This window comes from Zalophus californianus, chromosome X (genome assembly GCF_009762305.2).
Source record: "Zalophus californianus isolate mZalCal1 chromosome X, mZalCal1.pri.v2, whole genome shotgun sequence".
NCBI lineage: Eukaryota > Metazoa > Chordata > Mammalia > Carnivora > Otariidae > Zalophus > Zalophus californianus.
In genome coordinates, this window is record NC_045612.1 from 2,080,209 (window position 1) to 2,107,150 (window position 26,942).

The 26,942-nt window shown below is 61.0% G+C and overlaps 2 protein-coding genes across 5 annotated transcripts in view; one reads left to right on the plus strand and one right to left on the minus strand.

Moving 5' to 3' along the window:
- Positions 1-26,942, minus strand: part of ATP2B3 (ATPase plasma membrane Ca2+ transporting 3) — a 64,093-nt gene that overhangs the window by 19,314 nt on the left and 17,837 nt on the right. For 2 of the 4 annotated variants that reach the window (XM_027609151.1, XM_027609154.1), the window contains exons 2-20: positions 26,053-26,405; positions 21,072-21,269; positions 20,708-20,965; positions 20,275-20,400; positions 19,539-19,664; positions 16,546-16,587; positions 14,834-14,998; positions 14,273-14,487; positions 13,391-13,633; positions 12,754-12,995; positions 10,249-10,483; positions 8,111-8,290; positions 7,899-7,986; positions 7,254-7,360; positions 6,048-6,239; positions 4,385-4,598; positions 3,210-3,421; positions 1,626-1,733; positions 72-254 (exon numbers count right to left, since the gene is read on the minus strand). In XM_027609151.1, coding sequence (XP_027464952.1) covers positions 72-254; positions 1,626-1,733; positions 3,210-3,421; positions 4,385-4,598; positions 6,048-6,239; positions 7,254-7,360; positions 7,899-7,986; positions 8,111-8,290; positions 10,249-10,483; positions 12,754-12,995; positions 13,391-13,633; positions 14,273-14,487; positions 14,834-14,998; positions 16,546-16,587; positions 19,539-19,664; positions 20,275-20,400; positions 20,708-20,965; positions 21,072-21,269; positions 26,053-26,260 — 3,342 coding nt within the window. In that variant the 5' untranslated portion in view covers positions 26,261-26,405. Of the gene's footprint in view, positions 1-71; positions 255-1,625; positions 1,734-3,209; positions 3,422-4,384; positions 4,599-6,047; positions 6,240-7,253; positions 7,361-7,898; positions 7,987-8,110; positions 8,291-10,248; positions 10,484-12,753; positions 12,996-13,390; positions 13,634-14,272; positions 14,488-14,833; positions 14,999-16,545; positions 16,588-19,538; positions 19,665-20,274; positions 20,401-20,707; positions 20,966-21,071; positions 21,270-26,052; positions 26,406-26,942 lie in introns of those variants that run through there. The other 2 variants (XM_027609152.1, XM_027609153.1) reach the window with 1 other exon arrangement.
- LOC113931312 (small nuclear ribonucleoprotein G-like) lies at positions 1,847-2,138 on the plus strand. The gene has a single exon (XM_035725766.1). It carries the CDS (start codon positions 1,908-1,910, stop codon positions 2,136-2,138), a length of 231 nt encoding a protein of 76 aa, XP_035581659.1. The 5' UTR covers positions 1,847-1,907.

The following is a 26,942-nucleotide window of genomic DNA, read 5'->3' on the forward strand; positions in this document are numbered from 1 at the left end:
TCTGCCTCTTGCTTGCTTGCCACCCTCTCAAGGCGGGAAAGCCAGAGTAGCCAAGTGGCCCGGCGGCTTACCTGTGTCTGAATCCGATTGAGGCCCCGGAACCAGAGGATCTGGCCTCTGCGGAGCTCCCGCTCGGCGTGGTCAATCTCTTCCTCCCCCTCGGCCAGCTCCTCGTCAGTCATCTCATCCTTCCCGGGCCCGTGCCCTGCTTCCTTCAGGCACTTGAGCTGGCTGGTGGGGATGGTGGCGATGACCTGGGGGGCCAGAGGTGAGGGACAGCAGAGACAGGTGGCTGTCAGAGCAGGGCTGGTCCTCTCAGGGCGGGAGCTCTGCTGGGGCCGGCAAGGGACCCAGACCTCCCCCCTCCCTCTGACACGGGCAGACCCGGGGATGGGACGTCCTTTTCTGCTCCCCGAGGCTGCATGCCTGGGCCACCTTTGCCTGGTGCCAAGTCCTGCTCTCCAGAGAGAGATGCCAGCCTCTTTCCTCTGACTGGGAGCAGGGTGTGGAGGCCGTTGTGAGCAAGGAGTGTTTTCTAGCCAGGGGAGGCCTGGCCTTGGCCCCCAGCTCCTGAGAGGGGACCTCTAGGCCCCTGGCCCATCCTGCCTGATGAGAGGGTCTCAGTCTCCCTGGGACCGAGCTGGGCCACACCTCTCAGCTTCACGTCCCGGGGTGGGGGGTGGGGGCGGCGGTGCAGGTGCGGAGACTGAGTTTCCGAGCTCAGCCCCGCGGGAGCTCCGGGCCGACGGGACCGACCCCGCACTGAAGTCCCCGGACAGCGCCGCTCAGGGAGGCTTCCCTGGTGGCCGTGCCCGGTGCGGGTTGTCACACAAGGCTGCGGGAGAAACGCCACTGCCGCACGCCTCCGCCGGCCAGGGACCTGGAAGCTCACGCCTGGTCTCCCCAGGACCTGGTCCTGCGTTGGCTCAGTCTTGGACTTCCAGCTTCCAGAGGTGTGAGAGAATAACACCTGCTGTTTAAGCCCCCCAGTCTGTGGTACTTTGTTGCGTCTGAGGTGACTGAGATACAGGGCAAAGTGGATCGTGGACTTGGCCTCCTACAGCAATGCTCCAGAACTGCCGAGCAATGCTTTCAGAAGCCTCTTGTGTGCCTATGGCTTGGGCTGTTTTTTCCCTAACATAATCTTCGGGTGCCACAAGCCTCCCTCTGCACATGGATTTAACTGCCAAGGCCCTGAAGTGTCCGACTTTCGCTTTCTATCATCTCAAAGTATGTCTTCATTTTCCTTGACACTTTCTCTTTGCCCCTTGGAGGATTTAGCAGGGTGTTGTTCAGTTTAGCTCGGTGGGGATTTTCTAAGCCACCCCGTTTTAGGGGATGATTTTTGGCTCCTATCACGAAAAGGGGAGTGGTGGGTGATTTTGCTGGGGCTTTGTGACATCCCCGCCGTGGCCCTTGGTCTTTTCTCTGCTGACGCTGTCACCTGTGGCCTTGCACCTGAGTGGTGACATGGCCCAGGCCTGAGCCCTTGAACACACTGAATACTTTCCTAAGTGTGGGCCCTGAGGCGCCCCGATCCCCCCACATCACGCCCATCTGTGGTGCTGTTGTAGAGGAGACAGCTAAGGGGTGGGGCCGGGGAAGGTGACGAGGCAGACACTCACCTGTCCCCAGACCAGCTCCCCAACGCCAACGAACAGGCACCAGAGCCACTGCTCCGTGGACAGGGGGGAGCAGCTGAAGGGCTTTCCGCCGAACTGGACGATGACGATCTGCAGGGGTGGGGTGGGAAGGAGGCAGGCACAGCTCCTGAGGCCCCTCCTCCAGCCCTCAGGGACCACATTTCCAGCTTCTGTCAACGTAATGCTTTAACATCTGCCTGGCGTAGCGTGTGGGACGCCACGAATTCCGTTTGGAGGCATCTTTGAGCTCGCGCAGTAGACACCATGAGCAAAGCTCACCCTCCCGAGTTGAAAAAATTTATGGACAAGAAATTGTCATTGAAATTAAATGGTAGCAGACATGTCCAAGGAATATTGCGGGGGTTCGATCCGTTTATGAATCTTGTGATAGATGAATGTGTGGAGATGGCAGCTAGTGGGCAACAGAACAATGTTGGAATGGTGGTAATACGAGGACAGAGTATCATCATGTTAGAAGCCTTGGAGCGAGTATAAACAATGGGTGTGTTCATCAGAAGAAATCAACTGCTTCCACATGTCCCCTCCATAGTACCTGTTTTACTACAATATAAAAATCAGGTCGTGTGCATTTTCATATGGAACTTTTTTGTTAAATAAACTTTTATAGTAGTCAACAAAACAAAACAAAACAAGACGAAACCATCTGCCTGGCGTGCCTGCGCTGGACACACCTTGCCCTGGATACCCCAGTGACACGCCCGACTCGCCTTGCCTGGGCCTCCTGCTGGCTTATTGCCCCTTCCTAGGGAAGAACCTCCCTCCCTGGGGTGAGCTTTGTCCATGCAGACCAACCACCCCCGTTACTGTGCTCTCCTTTCCAGGCCACTGCCCCTGCCTTAATCACCCAGGGCCAGGACCCAGACAACCAGAGACAGTCCTATGTCCCCCAGAACCCTGAAATTACTCATACTAGTGAATCCTCAGCCAGCTCACCCCCCTCAGTTTCTCCCCCAGAAACCACAGTAAAGGCTCCCTGCTCCCCCTCTGTCTCCTGACTGACCCAGACGCTTCCCTGGTTGGCCCTCCCAAGGCGTGGCAGGTCCCTCCTTTGAGAACTGTAAGGAGAGACTATCCTGGCCTGTTGCCGTCACCAAACCTCACATTTTCTATTGCCACACCCTACTTTTGAATGCTCAGCCTCTCCTGAAGAGTTGACTGACCAGCCTGTCCACAGCACGGTGGCGGGCAGAGGCCGGTTTGTCAGCGCTGGGGATAGAAAGCTTGTCCAAAGGAACCTTCTGGAGTTCTGGTGGCTTCCCACCAGGGAATCAAGTGCTGGAAATGGGACTCAGAGGGAACTATGAGGAGGTTCGTTCTCAGTAAGGCACACTAGGGCTCTCTGGAACCCAGCAGGCGAAGCCAAGGCAATGCCATGATGTTTTGAAGGTGGGGACAGAGGACGCGGGGTCGCAGGGGATGCCAGCCGGGGCTGGGGAAGCAGGAGGGGCAGAGCCACCTCTGAGCGGGACAGGCAGGCCACCGGGGGGGGCGGGGCATGGTCCCCCGCTTCCCCGGCTGTTGTAAGAGTGGGGTCAGCGCTCCTACCTGAATTGCAAAGGTGCCCAGGACAATGGTGCAGAAGATGGGGTTGCTGAAGATGCCATGGAAGACGTTTCGCTCACCGTGGATCTTTCGGGCATTGATCTCGTTGAAGAGCTGCATCATGACGAACGTGTTGAAGATGATGGTGTAGTGCTCTGAGGGTGGAGAATGCAGGGGCGCGTTCCTCCCGCTGTCGATGTCGAAGAAGAGCTCCCCTGCAGGCCAAGGGGCACACGAGGGAGTGGAACCCTGAGCGGACATGGCTCCCGGCCAATGTCGCCTGAGGGGTGCTGGTGGGGGGGTGTCTGTGGTGAGACGGCCGAGGGAACGGAGCTCACGGCCAAGGCCTGGCCCACAGCTCTGGTGCCGAAACCCCAGGGCAGGCAGGAAGGAAGCCAAGACAAACTCTGGGTGCCAGGGTGAGCTGGGGGTGGGCTGGGGAGGGATCGGAGGCTGCAGGCCGCCCTCCTCGGCCCTGTCCCTAAGCCAGGGCAGCCAGGCAGAGGCCCTCAGGCCGGGCACGAGAAGCTTCTGCTCCCAAGATATCAGAGAAGGGGCCCGCTGAGGAACCCTCTCCCCACCCGCGATCCTGACATTTGTGGGGTCCCCCCCACACCGTGACTCCTGTCTGTCAGCAAACGCTGTCCTGGAGGACGGCACCGGCGGCCTGCCGAGAGTGCCCTGACCTAAGGGAGAGGGGCCACAAACACCAACAAGGCCAGCCAACTGCCTTCTCTTCCTGCCCTCGCCTCCTTGCTTCCTGACCCTCAGTACCTCCCTTCCCTCCTCCCCCTTCTCCCTTCTTTCCTCCGGCCTCTCCTTCCTGTCCTCTGCTTTACCTCCTACTGCCTTGCTTTCTCCTCCCCCTCGTCCTCCCCCCCTCCCCCCACCTCTCTCCTGATCATGGTTGTTGTCCCCTGGAGAAATGGTCATGGGGTGCACGGACAGATGGGTGTGATCTGGGTCTGGGAGCAGTGGACAGTTTCTCAGCTGCTTGGCGGGGGGGGCGCCCTGTGACCCCTCGCCGGGGCACACCCAGAGAGGGACAGCAGGGAGGGGAGGGCGGGGTGGTCCTCACGGGGAACTGGGTTCCTAGTGCTCATCCGTCCCTTCCACGGCCAGACAGGGTCTGAGCCTGCGAGCCGGCCGCCGTGCAGCGTGCCCCAGGGCGGACCTACCGACGAACAGCAGTGTGAAGATGATGGTGAGCTGGTACACCGCGTGGCCCAGGATGTTCTTCATCATGGTGCGCGAGATCAGGGGCTTGTCCCGGCCGTACGGTTTCCGCAGCAGCAGCGCCTCGGTGGGTGGCTCCGTCGCCAGGGCCAGAGAGGCAAATGTGTCCATGATCAAGTTCACCCACAACATCTGCACGGCTTTGAGAGGAGAGTCCTGTGGAGAGGAGGCAGTCATCCTCACGTGGGGCCAGGAAGCGCCCTGGCGCACCGCTCCCCGGCAGAAACTCAGCTGGGGGGCGGCGTCACTGGCACAGACTCGCAGCGAATCCGCCCTTCCCAGAAAACCGTGACATCCCCCATCCCTGTTGTTAAGGTTCGCAGCGAGTTTTCGCCGCACTTTCAGATTCCTGCTCTTAAAATGTTGCCAGTCTCCCTTCTCGCACCTGGTGGCAGTGATCTAGAAGGTGTGGCCCCAATTGTCAGCAGGAGGTTCACGAGCCCGTGTGTTGCCCCAGACTGCGATGGGTGCTCTCCTGACCTCCCACACCCAGGGGGTCTGCCCTGCACCTTCCTTCTCCTCATCGCCTCTGAGTCGGTTAGAAATCAGCCTCACAAAAGGCAGACACAAAGGGCCACATGCTGTATGATTCCATTCCTATGAAACTTCCAGAACTGACAGAGAGCAGGTGGAGTGGGTGTCAGGAGCTGGGGCAAGGCAAGGGGCGGGGGGGGTGCCAGCTTTAGTGGGCACAACATTGTGAATGTACTGAGTGTCACTGAGCTATGCGCTTTCAAATGGCTATCGTGATGTGAATTTTATCTCCATTAAAAAAACCTTTCAAAGGGAGACAAATCCTGGACCCTCACTAACGGGGAGCATTGGACTATTGAAAACGGGGATGAGGCTCCTCGAAAGGAGCAGCACTTCCCCCCACAAAGACTTGTACACGCATGCTCACAGCAGTGTTATTCACAGTCACCAAAAGGTGGAAATGACCCAAATGCCCACCGATGGAGGAAGGGACAAATGAAAGGGGCTCTCTCCATACGATGGCGCATTATTCTGCCATCCAAAGGAACGGAGTACCGATCCATGCTGTAACACGGATGGACCTTGAAAACACGATGCTGAGTGAAATGTGCCAGACACAAAAGACCACATGTTATTTGATTCCATCTGCATGGAATGTTCCAGAATGGGTAAGTCTGTAAAGACAGAAAGCAGATCCGCGGGTGCCAGGGACTGGGGGGAGGGGGATGGGGAGCGGCTGCTACTGGGGATGGAGTCTTCTTAGGGGCGATGAAAACGTTCAGAAACGAGACAGAGCCAGTGGTCTGCACACACTGTGAATGTATGAAATGCCACTGAAGTGTGTCTACTCTCAAATGGCGAAGGTTTTGGTATGTGATTTTTATTTCAATTAAAAACAAAAAAAAAACATGCAACAAAGTAAAGACCTGGCTCTCACGGCCGAGCCCCTGGGCGGGCGCTCGTGGCCCACACACTCATGGGAGTGGGGTCTCCTGGGCTGGCTCTCCACACCGGGCTCCGGGCGCGTGAGGCAGGAGGGGCCCCGGAAACCGGCTGCCTCCCGCAGGCCCCAAGGCTTGCGGAAAGGAGAGCCCGGGGTCTTCCTCGGGCACGGCGGTCCCCAGTGCCCACCTGAGTAATGCAGGCACCCGTGAAGGCCACGATCACGGCCACCACGTTGACGGTCAGCTGGAACTGCAGGAACTTGGAGATGCTGTCGTAGACGTTACGGCCCCACATGACTGCCTTGACGATGCTGGTGAAGTTGTCATCGGTCAGGATGATGTCAGAGGCCTCCTTGGCCACGTCAGTCCCTGCGATGCCCTGGGGGGGGGGCACACACGCAGTGTCCACGGGCCCTTTCCCCAGCCCCCTTGAAGACTCAACCCACCGGGGCTTACCGCCCAGCTGGCCTTCCAAATGAGGCTCCCCAGCAGCTAGAAAGAGACCTTGTTTCATCCGACGTGACCTCCCACTCCAGGTGGCAGGTTGTCTCAGGGCAAGCTAAGGGTCTTTGCTCATAGACAAAGAGGAGGCCACACCACCGTGGCCACCAATGTGGCCTCAGGTACAAGGCCCGGCTGCCACCACGTGGCCACCACCAGGCTTCCGTCCAGTGCCAGCATGCTAGAGCGGCTTGCTAGATGGGAGCTCCATGAGTCCGGGGGCGGGGGGTGCCTTCGGCAGAGCAAGCACAGGTCTTCCCGGGCCACACACGGGTGCCTGGAGGAGGCCCTCCTCCATCCTCGGTGCTCAAAGCCCCTGCCGCAGGGACAGCCACAGCCGCGCAAAGCTGCACACCCCGTCTGCCGCCCTGAGGCTGGGTCCCGTGCAGCTCAGCCCGGTGCTCCTGGGCAGGACTGGCCTGGGGCCCTGGCGCCTGCCCGTGGTGGGCTACCGTCACTGTGGCAGAGCGCAGGTGCTCCTTAGTGGTAGGTGGGGAAAGGGGCTCACTGGGTTTCTGCAGAGCTCACTCTAGAAGGCTGTGGTGCCAGGGCCGGGCTCCTGGGCAGCAGGGCGAGGGTTTACAGAAATAACTTAGCTCCATATAAGCAACAGGAGAGAAACACAGAGGACAAGCTCATTGGGGCGGGGGGGGGGGGGGGAAAGGGGCTCCAGTCATCACACTTGGGGCTGCGGTTCGCTGAGACTGGACCGGGACTGGCTGAGGCAGGTGCACAACAGGCCCCACTGTCACCAAATGCCTGTGGAGGCCCGAGAGGCCAGGAGGTGAGAGAGGCCTTAGCACTAGCTCCCACCTTTCTGCATGGAGCTGATGTCCTTGAGACACAAGACCCTACGTGGTGTGCTGAGCCAGGTCGGCACTGGGTGGCTTACCATGGCAAAGCCCACATCTGCCTTCTTGAGGGCTGGCCCGTCGTTGGTGCCGTCCCCGGTCACGGCCACCACCTGCCGCTGCTCGCCAGTGCTGCTGTCGATGATCCCTGGAATGCAGAGTGGGGCGCCTGTGCCCTGGGCTCCTGCCTGGGGGCTGTGGGCGACTGCTTGACTCAGGAAACCCTTCGGGATTGCGCCTGCGCCCACTGCCCCCAATCCCCTTGTGCTTTGGTCACCTTTGCGGTGAAGTCCCCGCTCCCCTCCTCCTGCCCTGGCCCATCACCCGGCGAGATGACACGTGGTGGTGATTGGGTGGAAGGCAGGGGCTCAGCACTGTGTGACTCGAAGGCCTCAGTTTCCCTATCTGTTACAACGAGAGGCGTCTCCCACTCGTGTCATTAGCCCAGAGATGCGGAGGGGTGGGCCCTGGCATGTCGGCCATCATCACCGCCATTTTCCTGAAGTTCACGTTCAGGGCCATGTCCACCCGCAGCACATCTCCAGCCCGGGACCCCACTTCCTAGGCAGGCCCTGGAGCTTGGCATCGGGAGTCTGGGGGCAGACCACACCCAGCCAGTGGCATGGCACCCCGGGCAGGGGCGGGGGCAGGGGCGGGGGCGAGCAGCAGTGGGCAAGCTCCATTACCTTTGACCAGAGTATGTTTGTCGGTGGGAGACGATCGGGCGAGGACCCTCAGCTTGGGCCACACCTTGTCCAGACGCTCCTGTTCTATCTGGGAGGGGGAAGCACACAGATGCTGCAGAGCCTGGATGGGGGCTGCTGAGCAGAGGTGGGGCGGGGGGAGAAACCGCCAGAACCCTGGACTGAGGTGGGAGGGCAGCGGAGCCCAGGCCTACCTCGCCTTTCTCATTGCGGATGCGCCGGTTGAACTCCTTCCCCTCCAGGCACAGGAAGTCCTCCCCAGGCTGGATGATGCCACACTTGGCCGCGATGGCCCGGGCTGTATTGATGTTGTCCCCGGTCACCATGCGCACCGTGATGCCAGCACGCTGGCATTTGCGGATAGCTTCAGGGACCTGGAAGAGATGAGAGAGATGGGTGCAGCCACTGAGGCAAGGCGCATTTCCTCCATCCAGGTCTGCAGCACCCTCCCCCCCCACTGTGGTCCCTGTGAACGGTATCTGTGGGGGAAAGTGGCTTGTCCTTCATCCCCTCAGCACCCTCCCCACCCCTGGGGGCCTCCTGCATTGTGCTGGGCCCCAGGGCCAGCGACGACTCGGACCCGGGCCCCGACGCCACGAGTAAGGCTGGGAGAAGGCACTGGCCACTTGTACGCTGTCGAGGGGCGCCACTGGAGTCGTGTCTGGAAAGGTGACCATAGAAATCACCCAGCTCCATCAACCTCATTTTCCGCTGCGAGACGGAGCTCCAGAGCTGCTGAGCCAGGGGTGGCCCTGCTTACCAGGCTGGCTGGCAAGGTGGCTGTGTCAGTGAGCTCTGGAAAAACGAGAAAGGAACCTCTGTCCCCAGCTACCCTGCCAGATGGCAAAGCTGACGGCAGGCCTGTCCCTTTGGGGCAGGCTCCTGGCCGTCAACGGGCTTGTGGCCAAGCTCCGGGCACCTCTCGCTTGCCCCCCCCACCCCACCCCCGCACCCTGCTCCTGTCTACAACAATCTAAAACCCGGGACACCTAGAGCCGTAGGTTTCACGCGAGAAGGCACTCTCCCTACTCATTAGGGGAAATGGAGCAAGTGGACAAGTAGCTGAGGTGGAAGCGGGGGCAGGCTCAGGGTCCTGGGAGTACAGGCACGCTGCCCTCCTGGGTCTGTGAGACATTCTGACACCCACCACCCTCGGAGCAGCATCAAACGCCAGCCAGCTTTATGGCTCGGCTTCACTGGGTGGACACAGGCCTCCTCCTCTGTGCCTCAGTTTCTTCCTGGTCTGATGAAGGGAAAGGTCCACTGGCGTGGCCCCGTCACCCACAGCAGCATCCTCTCTCCTGGGCTGCTTCTCCCACTGTCCACTTTAGCTAGACCTGTCCCCCTGGCTGGGAGTCTCTCCCTTCCCCTCTGCTGCCATCTGCGTCCTCCCAGGCAGGCTTCCAGTCTCCTCAGAACACAGGGGTGCGCTGTCACGGACGGTCTGGATGTAGCAAGCACTGACTTTTGAACCGACGGTCTTTGGTACCCGATCCAGTGTGTGAATGAAGACCCGTCCCCCAAAGGAGGGCCCAGGAGTGTCTCCTTCCTCATGTCAGCAACCCTAAGGGCAGCTCATACACATACATGCGTCCAGGCTAATCAGCAGGATCAGGGTGGCCCTGCTTCTGACATGAGGTGGGTGCCACTGGACCCTTCCTTCAAGTCTCTTTGAAGGTTCCTCCCACATCTGTCCTAGCTGGACACTCACCCTGTGACATCACTCACATAAGGATGCTTCTGGAATCTCTCCTGCCAGGACCTTCCGCTTTGAGCGCTCCACTCCTACAGCTACCTACCCACTTGACATCTCTATGGGGAGGTCCCAAACCTCACCCGGCCCCAACCAAACCCTTGACCGAGGACTGCACCCTGCCCCCCAAACCTGGGTCCCCTGGCACTCCCAGGCCAGTGATGGCACTGCCATCCACCCGCGTCTCTGAACCAGAGCCCTGGGGGCGGCGCCTGACTCTTCCCTCTCCCTTGCCCCTCTCTCCAGTCCATCAGTCCTGCGGGGGTCACAGCCGTCGAGGTTCTACTGACGCCGTCTCTCACCTGGTGGAGGCAGAGCATGAGCCAGGCCTGGAGGCCCTGGGCGGGTGCAAGGGCGGGAGGGCAAGGGGGATCGAGTGTGCTCGGGAGGTCTGATCTGAAGGACCCCGAGGCCCTGCCCTTGCCCACGTTTCCTGACCTTTCTGGACTCCGGCAGGAAGTAGTGTGGTAGCAGGGAAGGCAGGAGAAAGGGGCCATGCTGTGGAGGCCAGGTGGGAAGCAGGGCTGCCCCTTCACCCATCCAACAACCTGGGCTGCTCACGGACAAGTGGGTGGCTACCTCGGGCCGCACAGGGTCCTCGATGCCCACGACGGCTATGCAGGTGAGGTCGCCCACGACCTCGTTCTCATTGTCCCAGTCGGGCTCCTGAGCGGCAGAGAAATCCCGGTAGGCAATACATATGGTGCGGAGGCCGTCGCACGCCATGGGCTCGATGATCTTCTTCACCATGTCGTCCCGGTCCCGAGGGCGAAAGCCACGCAGCTCACCATTGTTGTTTATGATGTTGGTGCACCTGGGGTGGGGACAGAGCAACTCGAGTTGGTGCCAATGAGGCAAGGGGAGCTGGACGCGCTGAGAGAATCAGCAGGCATCGGTGTGAGCCCTCCATCCTGTGTGGCGGGGAGGCTTCTTGGGGAAGGAGGCGTTCTGCTTCTGCGGGGCCCAAACAGTGTCTGCGCCGCCCCCCACTCCCCCCCACCCCCCTGCCGCTTCGCGATCTTCCCAGAACCTCAGATTGTGACTTGATTTGGAAATAGGGTTGTTGCAAAGTTAAGATGGGGCCATACTGGTGTACGGTGGGCCCTTAATCCAATGACTGGTGTCCTTATAAAAAGAGAAGAGCACACATCGAGACACAGACACACATGAGGACAGGGCAATGTGAGGATGCCGGCAGAGATGGGGGTGACACATCTACAAGCCAAGGGACTCAAATGACTGCTGGCAATCACCAGAAGCTGCAAGAGACAAGGAAGGAGCCTCCTCCAGCAGCTCCGAAGGCAGCACGGGCCTGCCCACACCTTCAGCTGTGGACTTCTGGACTCCAGAACTGTGAGAAAACAGGTTTCTCAGTTTTTAAGCCATCAGGTTTATGGCCCTTTGTCCTGGCAGCCCCAGGAGCCGGAAACTCAGAGACTTGTGTAGGCGAGGAGAGCGCCTTTTTGTGGATTCACTCATGTAAGTCTCACAACTTTCCTAGGAGGTAAGTGTTTGTGTTGTCTCCGTGTAGGAGGAAACTGAGGCTCCGGCAGGGGAGTAACTTGACGTTCACATGCCAGCAAAGAGCAGAACCACAGCCCTACTACAGAAATCGGGCTTTTAGCCAGAGGAGAAGGGAAGCACGGAAAGAGGGCTGAGGCCTCCCAATCCAGCCAGGATGCGGCAGGACAGCTTCAGGGAGGAGGTGGCCTTTGCACCCGGGGAGTCTGTGTCTGGGCAGAGTTTTGGGGGAGAACATCCGTGTCTTAGAAGGTGGCTCTGCGGGAAGTGAGGAGCCAGGTGGGCAAGGCAGGAGGATGGGGACTTGGGGGGGTGGGGTGCTCCCCCATTCAGTTTTTTTTTTTATAACAGCTTTATTGGGATATAATTCACACACCACACAATTTGTCCGATTAAAATGTACAGAGATGTGCAACTGTCACCACAGTCAATTTTAAAACATTTTCATCACCTCTAACAGAAACCCTACACAAGCGACACAAGAAATAAAGGGATAAACTTCCAATGATGACTTGTGCATCCAGGGATGAATCAAGGGGGTGAAAAGAAAAAAAACAAAAAAAAAGAAAGCAATCAAGAGAGTGAAAAGACAGCCCACAGGGAGGGAGAAGATATTTACAAATCGGATGCGTTAAGCTTCTAGTATCTGGCATACAGTGAGAGCTCTTAGAGCTCGGCAACAAAAAACCCCCCAAAACAACAAAACAACAACTCAAATCAAAGATGAGCAAAGGATTTGAATAGGCTTTTCTCCAAAGAAGACACACAAATGGCCAGTGAGGGCGTGGAAAGGTGCCGACATCACTAGTCGTCAGGGAAGTGCAAACACAGCCACCGTGAGAGCCCAGTTCACGTCCCCTAGGGTTGGCTATAACCATCATCATCATCGTCATCGTAATAATAAACAGATTAACACACGCTGGTGAGAATGAGGAGAAGCAGGAGCCCTCGTGCCTTGAAAAAGTGAAACTATGCTCTCATAGGACCCAGCACTTTCCACGCCTAGGATATATGCCCAAGAGCACTGAAAACATGTATTCAAACAAAAACGTGCACACCCCTGTTCATGGCAGCATGATTCACAGGAGCCAAAAGGTGGGAACAAGCCAAGGGACTGTCAGAGGATGAAGAGATACAGAAAGCGTGGTCTGTCCACACAATGGAATATTATTCTGCCACAAGAAGGAACGAAGCACCAATCTGCACTACGACGTGGATGAGCCTGGACAACGCTATGCTCAATAAAAGCCATACGTTGTATGATTCCATGACAGGCACGTCCGGAGAATGTCAGGGGCTGGGGAGGGGAGGGGGGAGTGGCTGTTTAATGGGGACGGGGTTTCCTTTGGGGGGTGATGAGAACGTTCTGCAAGCGCAGCGACAGTGCACAACTCTGGGGACATACTCAGTGCCGCCACGCAGTACGTTTTCAAGGGATTAACGTGGCCAATTTGACGTTACGTCTACTTTACCGCGATAGTGACCCTGGAAGCCCGCATTGTGTGGCTGGCCGCCGGCCTCCGGGGCACCCGGCCCTTAGGCTGGCCCTCGGGGCCCGCTCACTTTTTCAGCAGGATCTCCGAGGCGCCCTTGCTGAAGAGGCGGAAGCCGCCGTCAGGCATGCGGATGACCGTGCTCATGGACTTGCGGACCGAGTTGAAGGTGTAGACTTTGTAAAGCTTATCTTCTGGAATCTGCTCCCGCACAGGCTGGAAGTCCCGCTTCAGGTCCAGGACAAAGCCCAGCAGAGCACACTCAGTCTTGTTGCCCACTTGGCGTGGGAGACCGCCTTCCTTCTCTGGAGGCTGTGAGGCAAGGAGAAGCAGCATGGCACAGGGGGCCCGAGTCTACCCTCCTTGCTGCGCCCGGGGCCCCCTGCCTGGCTGCGGCCACCTTGTCTCTAGGGTGCGGTGGCTGGGAGCCGAGGACGGCCTCCACGGGGACAAGATGGGCAGGCTTGCCACCATGCACTGGGCTTGGAAGGGTTTCCAGAAGCTGCAGGTCTTGCCCAGCAGCCAGGACAGGAGTCCAGAGATGAGGTGGAGGCCGACCAGCATCCCAGAGACCCCCGTATCTCTGGCCAAAGGTCCTCAAGGGAGCCGAGAGAGGCCCTGGTGACAGCTCCGCGGCAATCTCTGGCCTGGCCCCCTTCCTCCATGTGCCCCAGCTTGGCCCAGCCTGCAGCCCGCTCTCTGCTCACTAGTATTTTGGTGGTGTAGGCACTGTTGATGGAGATGGCGTGGACCAGGAGGTCGAGGATCTTGGGGGTCACGGTGCTGGGGGCTGGAACCTCTTTGTAGTGGGTGTCCCCGAGGTAGGACTGGACCACGGTCATACGGTTGGTGGTGAGTGTGCCCGTCTTGTCTGAGCAGATGGCGGTGGCGTTGCCCATGGTCTCACAGGCATCCAGGTGACGGACCAGGTTGTTGTCCCTCATCATTTTCTGTAAAGGGCAGGGATGGGGGCTTGGGTCACCAGCTGTCCTCAGAAAGCTTGGCCCACGGGGTAGGGGAGCAAGAGGTCGTCAGCATGTCGTGTGTGCCTCTGCTCGGCCCTGCCAGGGGGCCTCAGTCAGCTGGCACACGTCCTCACCCCTGGGCTGACGGGCTGACAGCAGTGCCCAGAGGCACCGCTTGGAGGGGCTGCGGGATGGGAGGACTCTCATCAGACAGGCCAAGCGGTCAACTCTGGGCAGCCGCTCTCCCCGGAGCTCACCTGGGGCCTCCCGTGGCCCCCTCTCAGATCAGCCCCAGTGTCAGCCACCTGCCACCCACTGTCTCCCGGTGTCCTCAGCCCTGTCCTGATCACCCATTTGCCCCCTGCAACACACTTCTGCAAGTGACGCCAGCACCCTCAACTTCCCGCCCTCATCCTGCAGATGCCAGGTCTAACCCACCGCCTGCCTGCTTTCCAGCTCATCTCACTGCTCCCTTGCTCAGCCCCCCTGCCACTTCCCCTGACTGATCCCAAATTTTCGCCAGTCCTTGTCACGCCAAGTTGCTTAATGGCTTCGAAGTCCAGTTTCCGGGTCTGGATCCTGGTATCAAGGGATTCTCCTTCCTATCGCGTGTATTATCATTACCTTGACAGAGTAAGCTAAGGAGATGGTGACAGCCAGAGGCAGGCCCTCCGGGACGGCCACAACCAGCACAGTGACGCCGATGATGAAAAACTTCACAAAGTACTGCACATAGACGGGCGTGCACTCCGCCAGCCACACCCGGCCGTCGACGACGAAGGTCTCAATCACAAAGTAGAGGACCAGGATGATGACAGTGATGGCAGACATGACCAGTCCTGCCGGGGCCACAGGAGCCACAGACGGCGGGGGGGCGGGGGGGGGGCGGGGGGGCAGGATGGGGAGTGAGCGGGGTGCGGGAGGGAGAGAGCAAGAGCGAGGCAGACGTAAGGGAGGCTGAGGCGGGGGCGCCACTCCCCTAGCCCAGCCTTGCGGGACGTTGGGAACCTGCGCTCCCTGACTGGGGACTGCACCAGACTCTGATGGCCACCGCCGGCCCCGGGTGGGTCCCCTGGCTGCCTGGCCCACACGGCCTGTACCGTCCCTTTCCCGCTCCCACTTGCTTTCCAGAGCCCGGCCCGGTGCCCGGGAGCCCAGCGTCTCCGCGCCCAGTGGTGGCCCCACCTGCTTTCCCAATCTGCACGGCCAGCTTGGTGAGCTTGCCCTGCAGGACCGACTTCTCCTTCTTGGGCACGCTGGCTTTCTTCCTGTCCCGTTCCTCCATCTCCCCGCCCTCAGCGCTCTTCAGGGGCTGCATTTCCATGGCCACTGCCCCGTCCTGCTTCTTAGCTGCACACAGAGGAACCCCACAGCCAAGGTTAGGGCCCAGGTGGCAGCTACAAGGGGCTTTCACGCTCTGTGAGAGGAAACAGGGCTCCGGGGAGTTCTCTGACTTCTGAGGGGCTCTCCCCCCTCCCCTCCTCTCCCCTCAGCAGAGGCCCAGGCCCTCCTGATATGGGTGGGAGGCTGCAGGGCTGTCCCGGCCAGGGCAGACGCGGTTCTCTTGGGGCCTCTCAGGGCAAAGTAACTTGGGCACACAGACATAAGGCCCCAAATCTTGATACCTGACAGAGGCCTGGGGCCCAGGGAACGTTCCAGAATCTTGAGCTGACCCACTGGCGCACTGGTGTCCTAGACACCTCCCTGCTCTCCTCAGGAGGCCTAAGAAGCCCCTGCACTCTTCTCCCCTGCTCCCTGCTTAGGCTGTCTGCTCTCCCAGCAGCCTCTCGAGTGGGTGCCCTGACTTCCAGCAAGGCCCCAGCTCACCATGCGTGCACCCCCGGGCAAGCCTTGCACCTCTCTCTCCTCATGGGGCCTTCGCTACTCTCCTCTGGCTGCCTCTTTGCTCTCGGTCTGGAGCCGGTGGCCCCCTCACGGCTCCCCCAGGGGGTCCTGCACCCTTCATGCTGCCCCGACGTGGTGGTGGCATACCCCCCACCCCTCTTCTGTCACTTGGCACCTCACACACTCCGAAGACTGGGGAGTCTCCAGCTGTCCATCCCCCACGCGGAGGGGGCACCCGACCCCACCACTCATCCTTCTCCGTCACCACCCTTGGCCCCACACAGTGGGGCTCTTGGCGCTCCTGACAGCACCCCTGTATGCCTCCCGCCACGCCACTGTGTCAGCTGCTCCTTATCGCTTCCGGTCTTCCCACCCGAGCCTCCTCCCCTCGGCTGCCTGAGACCACTCACCGATGGCTTCTTTGCCCCAGGGGCCTCAAGCCAGAACCCACGGCCTCAGTGGTACTCCATCCCCCACCCAGCTGGGCCACTGCAGCCGTGTGCCCCAGCGATTGCCCGGGACCACGGCCATCGGGCCGGCCCCCTGACCCCACCTTCGCTATCCTCTGAACTCCAGTTGCCTTGTCTGAGCCTGTCTTAGTCTCTGGGCCCCCGGGCCCCACAATGCACTTGAGTCTTGCCCCTGGGTCTGTGTGTCTGCACCGTGACCTTCCTGACAGCCGGGACCACACTTTATCTACCTTTGCATCCCCAGCACCTGCACCTGACCACTGACGAACCCTCATCCCCTCACGGAGTAGCAGCACCTACCAGGCATGCGGGCTGAGAGGAGAGCAGGTGTCAGATGGCCACCCAGTCACCCTGCCTCAAAGGTCCAGCTGAACTGGGACACCCACAGGCCTGAGCCTCAGTCTCCTCACCAGGAAGCCCGCTCACAGGTGATCTCTGCGGACTTCTGGCAGGGTCTGCAGATGGGCACCCCCGGCCCCACTCACCTGCTCTCTGGGTGCTGCTCCTGCAACGGAGGCGGGCGGCCCCCCCACCCTTGCCACACCCTCCCCCCCCCCCCCCCGAGCACAGGGCGCGCATTACCTTTGGTCTGGCTACTCTCCATCGCCCCATCCTGCTGCTTGCCTACAACGGAAGAGGAATGACAGACGCGAAGACTTGAGAACATCCACACGGTCCTGGCACATGCACACAGGACAAGGGGGACACAGACAGCGAGGCCAGAGAACGGTGGAAAGCGGGGAGCGGGGGAGGGCTCCAGACCCCCCAGGCATCCTCTGATGCCCTGTGACCACCTCTTGGCAAATGGGCGCCACACTCTGGGCTTCCAGACCGAGTCCCCAGCCCTCCAGCGAACCCTCAAAGCCAGCCCCGGACAAACCGTGGGTCATGCACGGCCAGCAGTGGGAGGTTTCCAAAAAGGCTGCCACCATGGGGAGTTAGAGCGGCCGGGTGTCTGGTCCCAGCTCTGCTACCTTGAGCCGGGCCCCCAAGCTGCGATGTGCATTGTCCCCAGAAGCAGCACGAGCCGTTTACCTCGGTGGTCCCTAGCCCCCACTGGCCTAGAGGTCAGCTCTCTGCCGCACAGCCAGCAGTTAGCTCTATGAGGGCTTTGGAGGGACAAAGGAGCGAGACTCTAGAAGCCTGCCAGCTTCCGGTGCCCGCCTGGGTGCTGGGCACCTAGCACTGGAGGGAGGACAGGGGCGTGGAATGCGCTGGGCCCCAGGTGGACCTGTGGGGGGTGGCCATTCATGAACGTGCTCTGCCACCACAAAGCCCGCAGCCGGGTGTTGGGGACTGTGGCAGTGAGTGGCTTCCAAGGCGGTGAGTCTAGCACTGTGCTCAGGGTCAGGCTCTGCACCCAGCTCCTCTGGCCTCATCTTTCCCAGGGCATCATGGGTGGGGCATCAGGTCAAGGAGCTCTTTTCGGAGCCACACCACTGCTGGCCCAGGATCCAGAAATGACTGACCTGGGGGGCAGGAGGGGCTTGTGTGCTGACCTGTCAGCCAGCACCCAAGAGCTCATGTCACTGGGCGTCCAGGAACGCAGACAGGGTGCCAGGTGGCTCCTAGGCAGTAGGGTCTAGTCTGGGGGGTCCCAGGGAGCAGGGAGGGGTCCCCTCCTAGCTGGGGTGGGGTGTAGGTTGGTCCCTCTGTGAGGGCGGGGAGGTTCAGAGGGCAAGGAGATTTCTGGGGGCAGAGGAGACACCCGTAGACTCTAACACGGTGACAATACAGCACAGTGAGGAGTCATTGCTGAAAACTCCAGAGAGGACAGAGGCTGCAGACAGGGCCCAGGGAGGCCTCTGGAGGGAGGGAGGGGGCTGTGGGATGAGCACTACAGGAAGGGGAAGACAGGAGCCGAGGGAGGGGAAAGGGGGGAGGAAGGACACCCCAAGTAGAAAGGTGACTAGGAGTCAAGGCCAAAAGGCAAGAAACAGGTCGGAGGGCAGCAGGTGGACTGGGGGCACCGGGCTGACGGACGGGGTTGAGAGGCAGCGAGGGTGAGGACAAGGGCCGGGGGGGGGGGGGCGGGGGGGAGGCGCTGGGCGTGGCCATTGCAGTGGCTGGGCCTTGGGCTGAGACCTTGGTGGGGAATAATGTGGGTGCTGCTGCCCCTCCCCAGAGCCTGGCCGGCTCCGCTCCCCTCTGGGGCCCCCCCTCAGGGTTCCCCTCCTCCAGGAAGCCCGCTGGTGAAGGTGCCCCCTCTGACTCCTAAGTCACAGTGTCGATGGAGGAACACCAGGCACTCAGCTAGGCTTCCCCGGAGAGAGGGATGGGGACTCCGGCCCAGCCCCGACGGAGGCCCAGGGCTGACCTACCCACCCGCACGCCTGCCTAGGGACCCTACTGTGCTCACTGTGGAGAGCAATTAGGCTGAGCCCTGCAGGGAGAGGAGGCTTGCTGTGGCAAAGGTGGACAGGGCCAATGGAAGCTTCTAGGCAATAGCTGGTCATCTGAGTCCTCTCTCTCACCGCCTCCAGGAGCAGGGTAGCCTAGGGCTGGGGACACTAGCACATTCTTCCTTATGCTGACCTGCCCCCTTGTTGCCTGTTTTCTGGGTCTAGGGGCCCTGACTGACTGGGGTGGGGCTGGTGGCCGCAGGCTTTCGGCACACGCTTTCCCCACACACGTGCAGGTTCTCTGTACTTCTAGTGGACCCGAGTGAATTCTCTCAGAGGCACACATCTAGAAAATTCTGCTCCCACCTGACTGGACTGCAGGAGCAGCCTGAGGGGAGACCCAGGTTAGTGCAAGGTGAGTCGTGAGCTGGTGCAGGCCTGAATCAAAGAAGGTAATGGGGTCCTGACTCTGGGAGTGGGACTCTGGTGTGGGGGTGGCACCGAGGACTGCTCCGTAGTTTTGTAAGACCTGCCCTGAGGACTGGAAGGAGACACTGGCCGTGCCTGGGGCTCAGAGCCGCGGCAAGAGGAGGCAGCAGGATGGCCATGTGCCAGGGAGGCCAGAGTGGCTACAGAGCTGGGCTCTCAGAACACATCTGTCCCTTGACACTGTTTTCCCCCTGGGGTGAGGGCCCCCATCCCATCCCAGCTTCCTCTGGCCCTGGACATCCTCTGGGGCGTCCAGTCCATTCTGCCTGGGAACCCTCTGTCTCTGGCTGTATGCCCCACATTTCCCTGGCTGCCACGTTGGCGGGGCCCTCAGTACCTTACCAAGGGGAATGAGCACACCCAAGGGTGGGCACAAGGTCCCCGAAGCACTCTCCCAAGCCAAGGCGGCTGGCCCCTGTCCCTCCAACCCCATTCCTACCCAGGCAGGGCACTTCCCCTACCCTGGCACACACTTCCCAAAGCCTTCGGGGAATAGCTGCCCGAGGGAGGCTGGCCTTACACAGAAATGAGGGGCCCCCGACCTGCTGGCCCCAGAAGAGGGGGCCCCCGGCAGGAATCAGAAGAGAGGGTATAGCCTCCCACCCCCGAGGGCTGACTCTCCCTGGAGGTGGAGCTGGAGTAGGGGATTAGGCCAGCAGGGGATGAAAGAAGGAAGAGCGGGCTGCACAGGGCGAGGGTCAGCCCCTCATCGGCACTGGGAACTGGAGGTCACTGTTTCCTTACCTTTCTTATCCTTCTTCTCCTCTTCCTCTCCACCGGCTCCGAGCAAGGTAAAGATGATGCCTGTCTGGGAGTTCACACCAACGGCAGTCACCACCATTCTTCCCGAACCTTCCATGACATGAGTACCTGGCAACACAGAGGAACCAAGACGGACATTTGCACCTCTGGTGGGAGGCATGCTGAACACCTACAGGTTCTCTTGCAGGAATCCCAGAAGCAGGGACTCGGTGTGTGGAGGCCCCCGGAAGCTATGTTGACCCTAAGCCTAGGCTGAGGCCTCGCAGGGCCCACCTGGGGCCTCCAGCCTCTCTGTCCTGTTGCATGCTGCATTTGCCACTGGGATAAACACCGCGCTAAGCCAAAGCCTTCTGGAAAGGGAACACGACCCCCACTGGCTCTTCTTGGGTGTCTGGGCCGGGGAGGAGCACAGGCACTATGTTGACCCCTCTGGGGGGGCTTTTGGCAGGATATCAGGGGCCCTTCGGGGCTCGGAGTCCCCATTTCCTTTCCCAGTGGCTGAGCTACCACTGTCATGCCTCCCACGGGCTGCTCTGGCCTCTTGGGGGGCAAAATCTTCAGACTCTCTGACCAGAAGGGCTACTCAGGAGGCCCCTGGTTGAGGGGATGGCCAGTCCAAGCGGCCTCCAAGGCTCTTCAGGGCTGAGCTGGTCCAGGGGGCGGTGTCAGCCTGCGTCCTGGCCCCCCCCACAGCCTGGCTAGTGCCCTGAGGCCTCACCTGAGAGCAGCATGGGGTCTTTGTCGGCTGATTTGCGCACGTGGTCTGACTCGCCTGTCAGGGAGCTCTCATCGATCTTAAGGTCATTGCCTTGGATGAGCACGCCGTCAGCAGGTAGCAGGTCTCCTAAGGCCAGCCAGGCGGCCGGAACCACAGGCTGTGGGTCCAGGCAGCCTTCCTCCCTGCTGCCTCCCCCCTGCCCCAGGAGAGGTCTCGAACCTAGGGTGTGGGGCCCTCTTCTTTCAGTCTCCTCCTTTCTGGGGAGGATTCACCCACCCCAGCCTTGTCATCCTGCCCTCCTGGGGCTCTGTCTCCAGCCTGAGCCCCAACCTTCAGCCCCTGCGCAGCAACCCCCACCCCCTCCGCCCCGTAGGTGAAGGCCCACATGCTCCTGGGGCGAGGCGGTGGGGAGGCCTGCACTGGGTGCACTCACCGTACTTGACCTGGGCAATGTCTCCCACCACCAGTGCGGCCACGGGGACCTGCAGCAGCTGGCCATCCCGGATGACGGAGAACCTCTGTTCCTGCTCGATGCGGCTCTGCAGGCCCCGGAACTGCCTCTCCTTGCTCCAGTCATTGAAGGCCGTGACCAGCACCACGCAGGTGACCGACAACAGGATGGCGGCTCCCTCGATCCAGCCTGCCTCGGCCTCCCCTTCGTCTTCTGCCCCAGCTGACACATTCCCGCATGCTGGGCCCGAGGACAGCAGGGAAGGATGGGGTGGCAGCAGAGTCACGCCGTTGCCCCTTGGCTCAGGTCCCGTTCCGTCCCTCCTGTCGGGCCCGCCCCTGCTCACCTTCGCTCTCCTCCCCTGGCGGCGCATAGAAGGAAAGGCCCAGGGAGACAATGGCGGCCACCTCCAGGATGATCAGGGTCACGTCCTGCAGGGCCTCCCACACCAGCTGCAGGAAGGTCTTGGGCTGCTTGGGAGGGATAAAGTTCTGCCCATAGATCTGCCTGCGCTTCTCCAAGTCATTGGCATTGTTGGCCAGGCCTGTGTGGTGCAGGGGCGGAGAGCAGGGACACGAAGGGGATGGGAGAGCAGCCGCGCGAGGCCCTGCCCCTCCCTGCCCCGCTCGGCCACAGCGCCCGCCCCGCCCTCCGGCCTGAAAGCCCCCGGAAGGCCAACCTGCCCTGGCCTGGACGACTCTCTGCCACCACACAGCGCACGGCCCTGGGGGGCCCCTGGTGGGCCGAAGGGCCGGGTCCTCCCCCGGATAGGCCCAGGGACGTCCATGGGCTACGCTGAGTCCCTTCAAAGGGCAGGTGGGGAGGAATGCAGTAACACCCAACATGGGGGGGTGGGCAGAGGGGACCCAGCCGGGCCAGGGATGGCCAAGTGTCATCTGGAGACAGGAGAAGAGACTGCCAAGGTTCTCCCACGGGTGCAGGGCTTGGTACGAGACTGGGCTGGAGGGCACAGGGGCTGTGAGTGGGCCGACGTGCTCGTACCATCCCTCCAGGGTCCAGAGGAGGAAACTGAGGCCAGGGAGGGAAAGGGCCTCCTCGTACCCATGAGTTGGAGCTCTTGTGAGCAGCCCAGGACTCCTCTGCTACCCTGTGCACCTGACCCCAGGTCAGGACGAGAGCAGCCTCACAGATGCTAAGCCACCAAGAGGGTGGCGTGGTCAAACTGTGTGTGCGGGACACAGAGCCTTTATCATCTGACAGGACCTGGGGGAGGGTCGGCTCTAGCAGCCCAAAGACCTTGTCCATTTCGCCCACGCTGCTGAGCACGGGCCTGGCACCCACGGCACTTAGGAGCTGCATAGGAACTATCCCCAGCCCTGTGTTCTCAGGGCCCGTGCTCCGGAGACAGCTGGCTCCTTCCTAACGCTTTCCCTACACCCCACAGCGGTGCCAACCTTGAGCTCTGAGCTGGGGGTCACAGTGAAGGGCAGGGATGGGACGTGGGTCCCCATAGGAGCTGCATACATGGCAGTTGGTGAACCATCTATAAGGTCAATGGGATTGTCAGTGATTCATGCTGAGGCCGCGCTGTCCCCTGGCCACCAGGCAGAGGACAAGGACGCTGAAGGATGAGGAAGCCAGTCCCACCGGGGACCCCTTGTGGCCGGAGCAGATGAAGCACGGTGAAGGAGGGCTGAGGGGTTGACAGGGGCCTGACCAAATAGTTTCAGAGCCCTGGGAGGCCCCCTCCACATCCCAGACAAGCTACTGGGTCGAGGCTGGGACAAAGGACTCAGAATCAACACCCACAAAGGGGTGAGCTCTGGCATTTGGAAGCTGGGCCCTTACCTTACTTCTCATTCTTGGGACAACCCCACTTCCTACCCAGGCCTGCACCAAAGCCTGCTGGCCCTCTGCCTCTAGAGCACGAGTCCCCTCAGGCCCATGCCTGAAGCTACCAGAAGCTTCTCTGTGGGACTGACATGCAGGCCACCTCCTTCCAAGGCCAGATACCCACTTGGCCACCTACCCCTGAGGCCGGCAGACGGGACACAGTCCCCTGGGCCCGCCCTCAGCCCTCAGCCCTCAGGATGCGCCTTCCTTCTAGACCTGTCCCTCAAGTGTCCAGCCCCACACTGACACCTAGTGGACAGATGGTGGCCTGCGGTTCCCAGTCACCGCCAACTCCTTTGGCCTCCTGAGGGGGCAGGGAGCAAGCCGGGAGGGCAGATGGGGGGTCGGGGTTCCCAGCCTATGGGGTGCTCCCAGCTGGCTTGGGGAAGGCCCACAGGACCTGGCCCCCAGGCGACTTGAGAGCAAGGAAGTGCTAAGTGGAGCGCGGAAGGACTTGGGAGGAAGGACGGTGGGTGTCCACTAGGCAGGGAAATATGGCTTTGGGGGAGGGGCAGGGCGGGGCCCACCCGAGGTGGAAGGCCTGACAAGAGCCAAAGCCCACCGCCGGCACAGGCCTGGCCCATCTCCCCAGCTGGGCGATGATCACACACCCTGTGCCCCCCACCTAGCCGAGCTGCAGCTGTCCCTGCCCTTCTCCCCCGGGGCCTCATGGTGCCTGGGCCCTGCCGGGGCTCAAGTTTCTGGAGACTGCAACTTTCCAGTTGGGTGTCTGGGAGAAGCTCAGGACCTCAGGTCCTAGGGGCTGGGGTCCTAGCTGAGGGCTTGTGCCCCACTCCTGACTGAGGCCTGTTGTCTTTAAGCTATAAGACAGATGACATGTGGGGTCAGTACTAGGGAGGCACTTGAACCCTGGCCCTCCCAGACACTCAGCGTTTCCACAATCCCTGCCTGAGAAAGGGCAAGGGTCCCCATGGCACCGTAAGTCTGCATCCTGCCTGCCTCACCCCCACATGCAAGCTTATCCCCAAGGGAAGCCAGGCCCTTGGGGCCCCTTCCCCAGGAGTGCGCTGGCTCCATTCCTTCCTCCCTCTCTCCCTCCCTCCCACCGTCAGCCTGTTCCTTGGCCTTGAGTTGCCCTTGATGCTCTAGCAGTGCTTCTCTCTCCCTTGGCCTACACCAGCCCGAGGCTGTGGCCTTCCTGTCGGGCTCTGGGGTCTCGACAGCTGCTCAGGTACTCATGTGGGGGCCGGAAGGTAGCTGCAGTCCCTCTTGTTTCAAGCATGTGCCTGAGCAGCAGGCCCCCAACAGTGGCCCAGGTCCAAAGTGCTGGGGCAGGGGCCGGCTGGTTGGCATGGACACAGATGAGCGCCCTACCCAGAGCAGAGGCCAGATGCCATCAGAATTGGATTAGGACCACATCGTGCGGTTCCTGGATAATCCGTGCTCTCCTTTCCATGACTCCTGGTAAAGGTCAGACAGGGGAAGGGCGGGGACCTGGGCCCCGCCAGTGGGCTTACCGCTGCACTGAGCTTGGCCCAAGACCCAGGTTCCCTGGCCTCTGGAATCCTCTTGGATAGCTACAAAGGCTCAGCCCGTTGATGTGCTTCTTGCCAGGAACAGGCAAAATCTCCTCCCCCAGTACACCATGCACCTCCCCGGACTCCCCACCCTCCCCAGAGCACCAATCTGCCAGCACACCTTGGCAGGGGATTGATGTGGGGCCTGGGGTGCAGCTTTGGGAGGGGCCCAAAGCTGAGGCCACTGTGTCGGGGCAGGAGCGGGGCCATCTGGGTGAGCACTCCAGGGCCAAGTTAGCAGGTGTGCTGGGGGCCAGGGCTCCTGGGCTTAGAAAGGGGAGGGGTAGTCCTCACAGTGCTCATTCTTCAGGAGGCAGATCAGGCCTGGCTGGCTCTCTCTGTTGCGGCCTGGCCACCCACCTGGGCACTTGCCCTTCTCCATGCCCGCCCCTCCACAGGCACCGGGCAAGCTCCAGAGCCGCTGTGGCCGAATCAGGCAGGTTCCCAGGGGCCTTGACATTTTAAATATTTAACAAGGCCTGACAGGCAGAGGAAAGAACTGCCAGCTGAAGCCCATCTGCTTCCTTTTATCTGGGAGAGGCCAGAGCCCTTGTGGCTAAATGGCCCTCCACCCCAGCCTCCCCCCTAGCCCCAAATCCTGGTGGGGGGGGGGTAAGGAGGAGGGAAGGAGAGAGATCCCTCTGGCCCTGAGCCAAGCCATCTGCCCCGATAACACAACACAGCAGGCTGGGTCCCTTTAGAGCACAGAGCAAGAGAGACCCAGGTCACCCTGGGAAGGCCACTTAGGCTTGGAGTTCCTGACCTGGCTGGGTGGGCACCCTCTCACTCAGCCCTTGGGCCCACCACATCCTGGGTGGGCCATCTCCACCCCCTGCTCCAGCCCATGTGCCCCCCACAGATGGATGGGGCCAGGGAGCTGAGGACAAGGGTGATGGCCAGAGCCCTGGGTAGACAAGGGTGTGACAGCTGAGATGCGAGCTGATGAGATCAATCAGCGCGGGCTCAGAACAGGCCTGTTCCTGCCAGGGAGGTGCCAGCTGGGCCAGAAAACCCTCGAACTCCTGGAATCTGGGGCCAAGCCTGGCTCCTGGTGGTCCCAGCCTCCCAGCAGACCCAGCAGGCAGGACTGGGGAAGGCTGGCACAGGGCAGGGCAGAGTTTTGCCTCCAGAGCCGGGGGAAAGGGCTACAGGTCAGAGGCAGGGACCCAAGATGGCAGTCGGACCTCTACCTCTGGAACCTTCTAGAGGACGCTCCTCAGCCTCCCTAAGGCTCCCTGCAGCAGCTCTCCTCAGATCTATACTGCCTCAGGCTTGCACTTCTCTGGGACGGCCTGTGGCCAGTGGCACCTCCACTCAGCACTCTGCTCCCCTCGCTTTCCGGAGAGCGGCTCCCTGCAACCCAAGCCCTCAGAGGGCCTGTGTCCTGAACATCTGCCTCCTCTTCCTGGACATAGGGCTGAGCACACACGGAACCTGGGACATACAGACAGGGGCTCCGCCTTCCTCCTCCTCTGTGCTGGGAGGCTGTCCCACCCCGTTGCTCAGAAGAGCTTCTGGGGTTTCAGCTGGCGGCCCAGCCCGCAGGTGCATGCCGACACCGTGCGGTCCTCTCCCTTCCCCTTCTCTGTTGCTCCATTTCTGTTTAATCCAAAGAGGCGAGAGCAGGGAGCTGCTGATTATGGAGGGGATCGGGCCACAGCTCCTCGAGGACCCCACGTTACCCAGAGGATGACCTCCTCACCGCACACAGAGCATCGCCTGCTGGCGGGGGGGCGGGGGGGGGGGGATGGCTACCATGGTCATGTGCACAGTCAGGGTCAAGAGTGCCTCTAGGAAGCGGCTGCAGTAGCACCGCCCAGCCCTTGACCAGGCCTTCCCTGGGGGGTACGGAACATCTTCAGGATGCCCCTTGAAGCCTGGGGGGGGTGTCAGATGGCCCATGACCCTACATCCCTGGCGCACATGCGGCCTTACCCTCTGTGGGCGAGGTCTTCAGCCTCCTGCAGAGCCCGCTGACATCCCCGTAGGCTTCCTGGACCTTTTGCAGCGCCTCAGCTCCTCGGAGCTCCATGAGGGAACGCAGCTCAGCCAGTGTGCACCCAAAGCCGCCTGCGTGGGGGGCCTCCCGCGGCTGCTGGGGTTTGGGGTGGAACTCGATGGAACTGTTGGCCATGTCGCCCATCCTGCCTGCCGTGCTGGGAGGACAGGGTGCCCAACCTCTTCACAGGTGCAGCCTCGGCTCGGGGCAGGTGGCCACCGGAGGCCCCTGTGCCTGGGTGAGGTGTAGTGGAGGGAGCTGCAGCGGGGAAGTGGCTGAGTACGGACACCTGGGGAGAGGTGAGAAGAAGCCAGGGGCAAAGTTGAGACAAAACCAAGGCCCACTCTTCCAGAACATTCTCTGCAGATCTGCACTCAGTCTGAGCCATGAGTTGCCGATTGCAAAATTCACCTCCGAGCCTGGGCCAGTGGCCCTCATTCCCTGCCAGGCCCACCTGCCAGGCCATCCCCTAGTCCTGCCCAGCATGAGCACCCAAGCCAGGAGGACTTGCTGAGGTGGGGAAGGGGGAAGCGTTACTGTCTCCTGGAAGGGATCGGCTGCTGCCAGCACCAGCCCAGCCCAGCTGGGATGTGGAGGCTCTAACTGCCTCGCAATCTGTCTAGGAACCCACAGTGAAGCAGAGGCGATGTGTCGGGGCTGAATGGTGGCATGGGTGGGTGGGTCCTCTGTGCCACAATTCTCCCCACGTCCGTGCCCCACCTTGAGTGAAAGCTCGTCCACTCCATCGCGCTCCCTGCTCTTGCCTGATTAGGACCGGCCCACCGTGGTGGGCATGCTATAAATCCCCCCGCGCGGTGGTGGCGGC

Bases quoted from the DNA above. Each gene is read 5' to 3' on its own strand.
- LOC113931312 (XM_035725766.1), top strand. From the start codon at position 1,908: ATGAGCAAAGCTCACCCTCCCGAGTTGAAAAAATTTATGGACAAGAAA.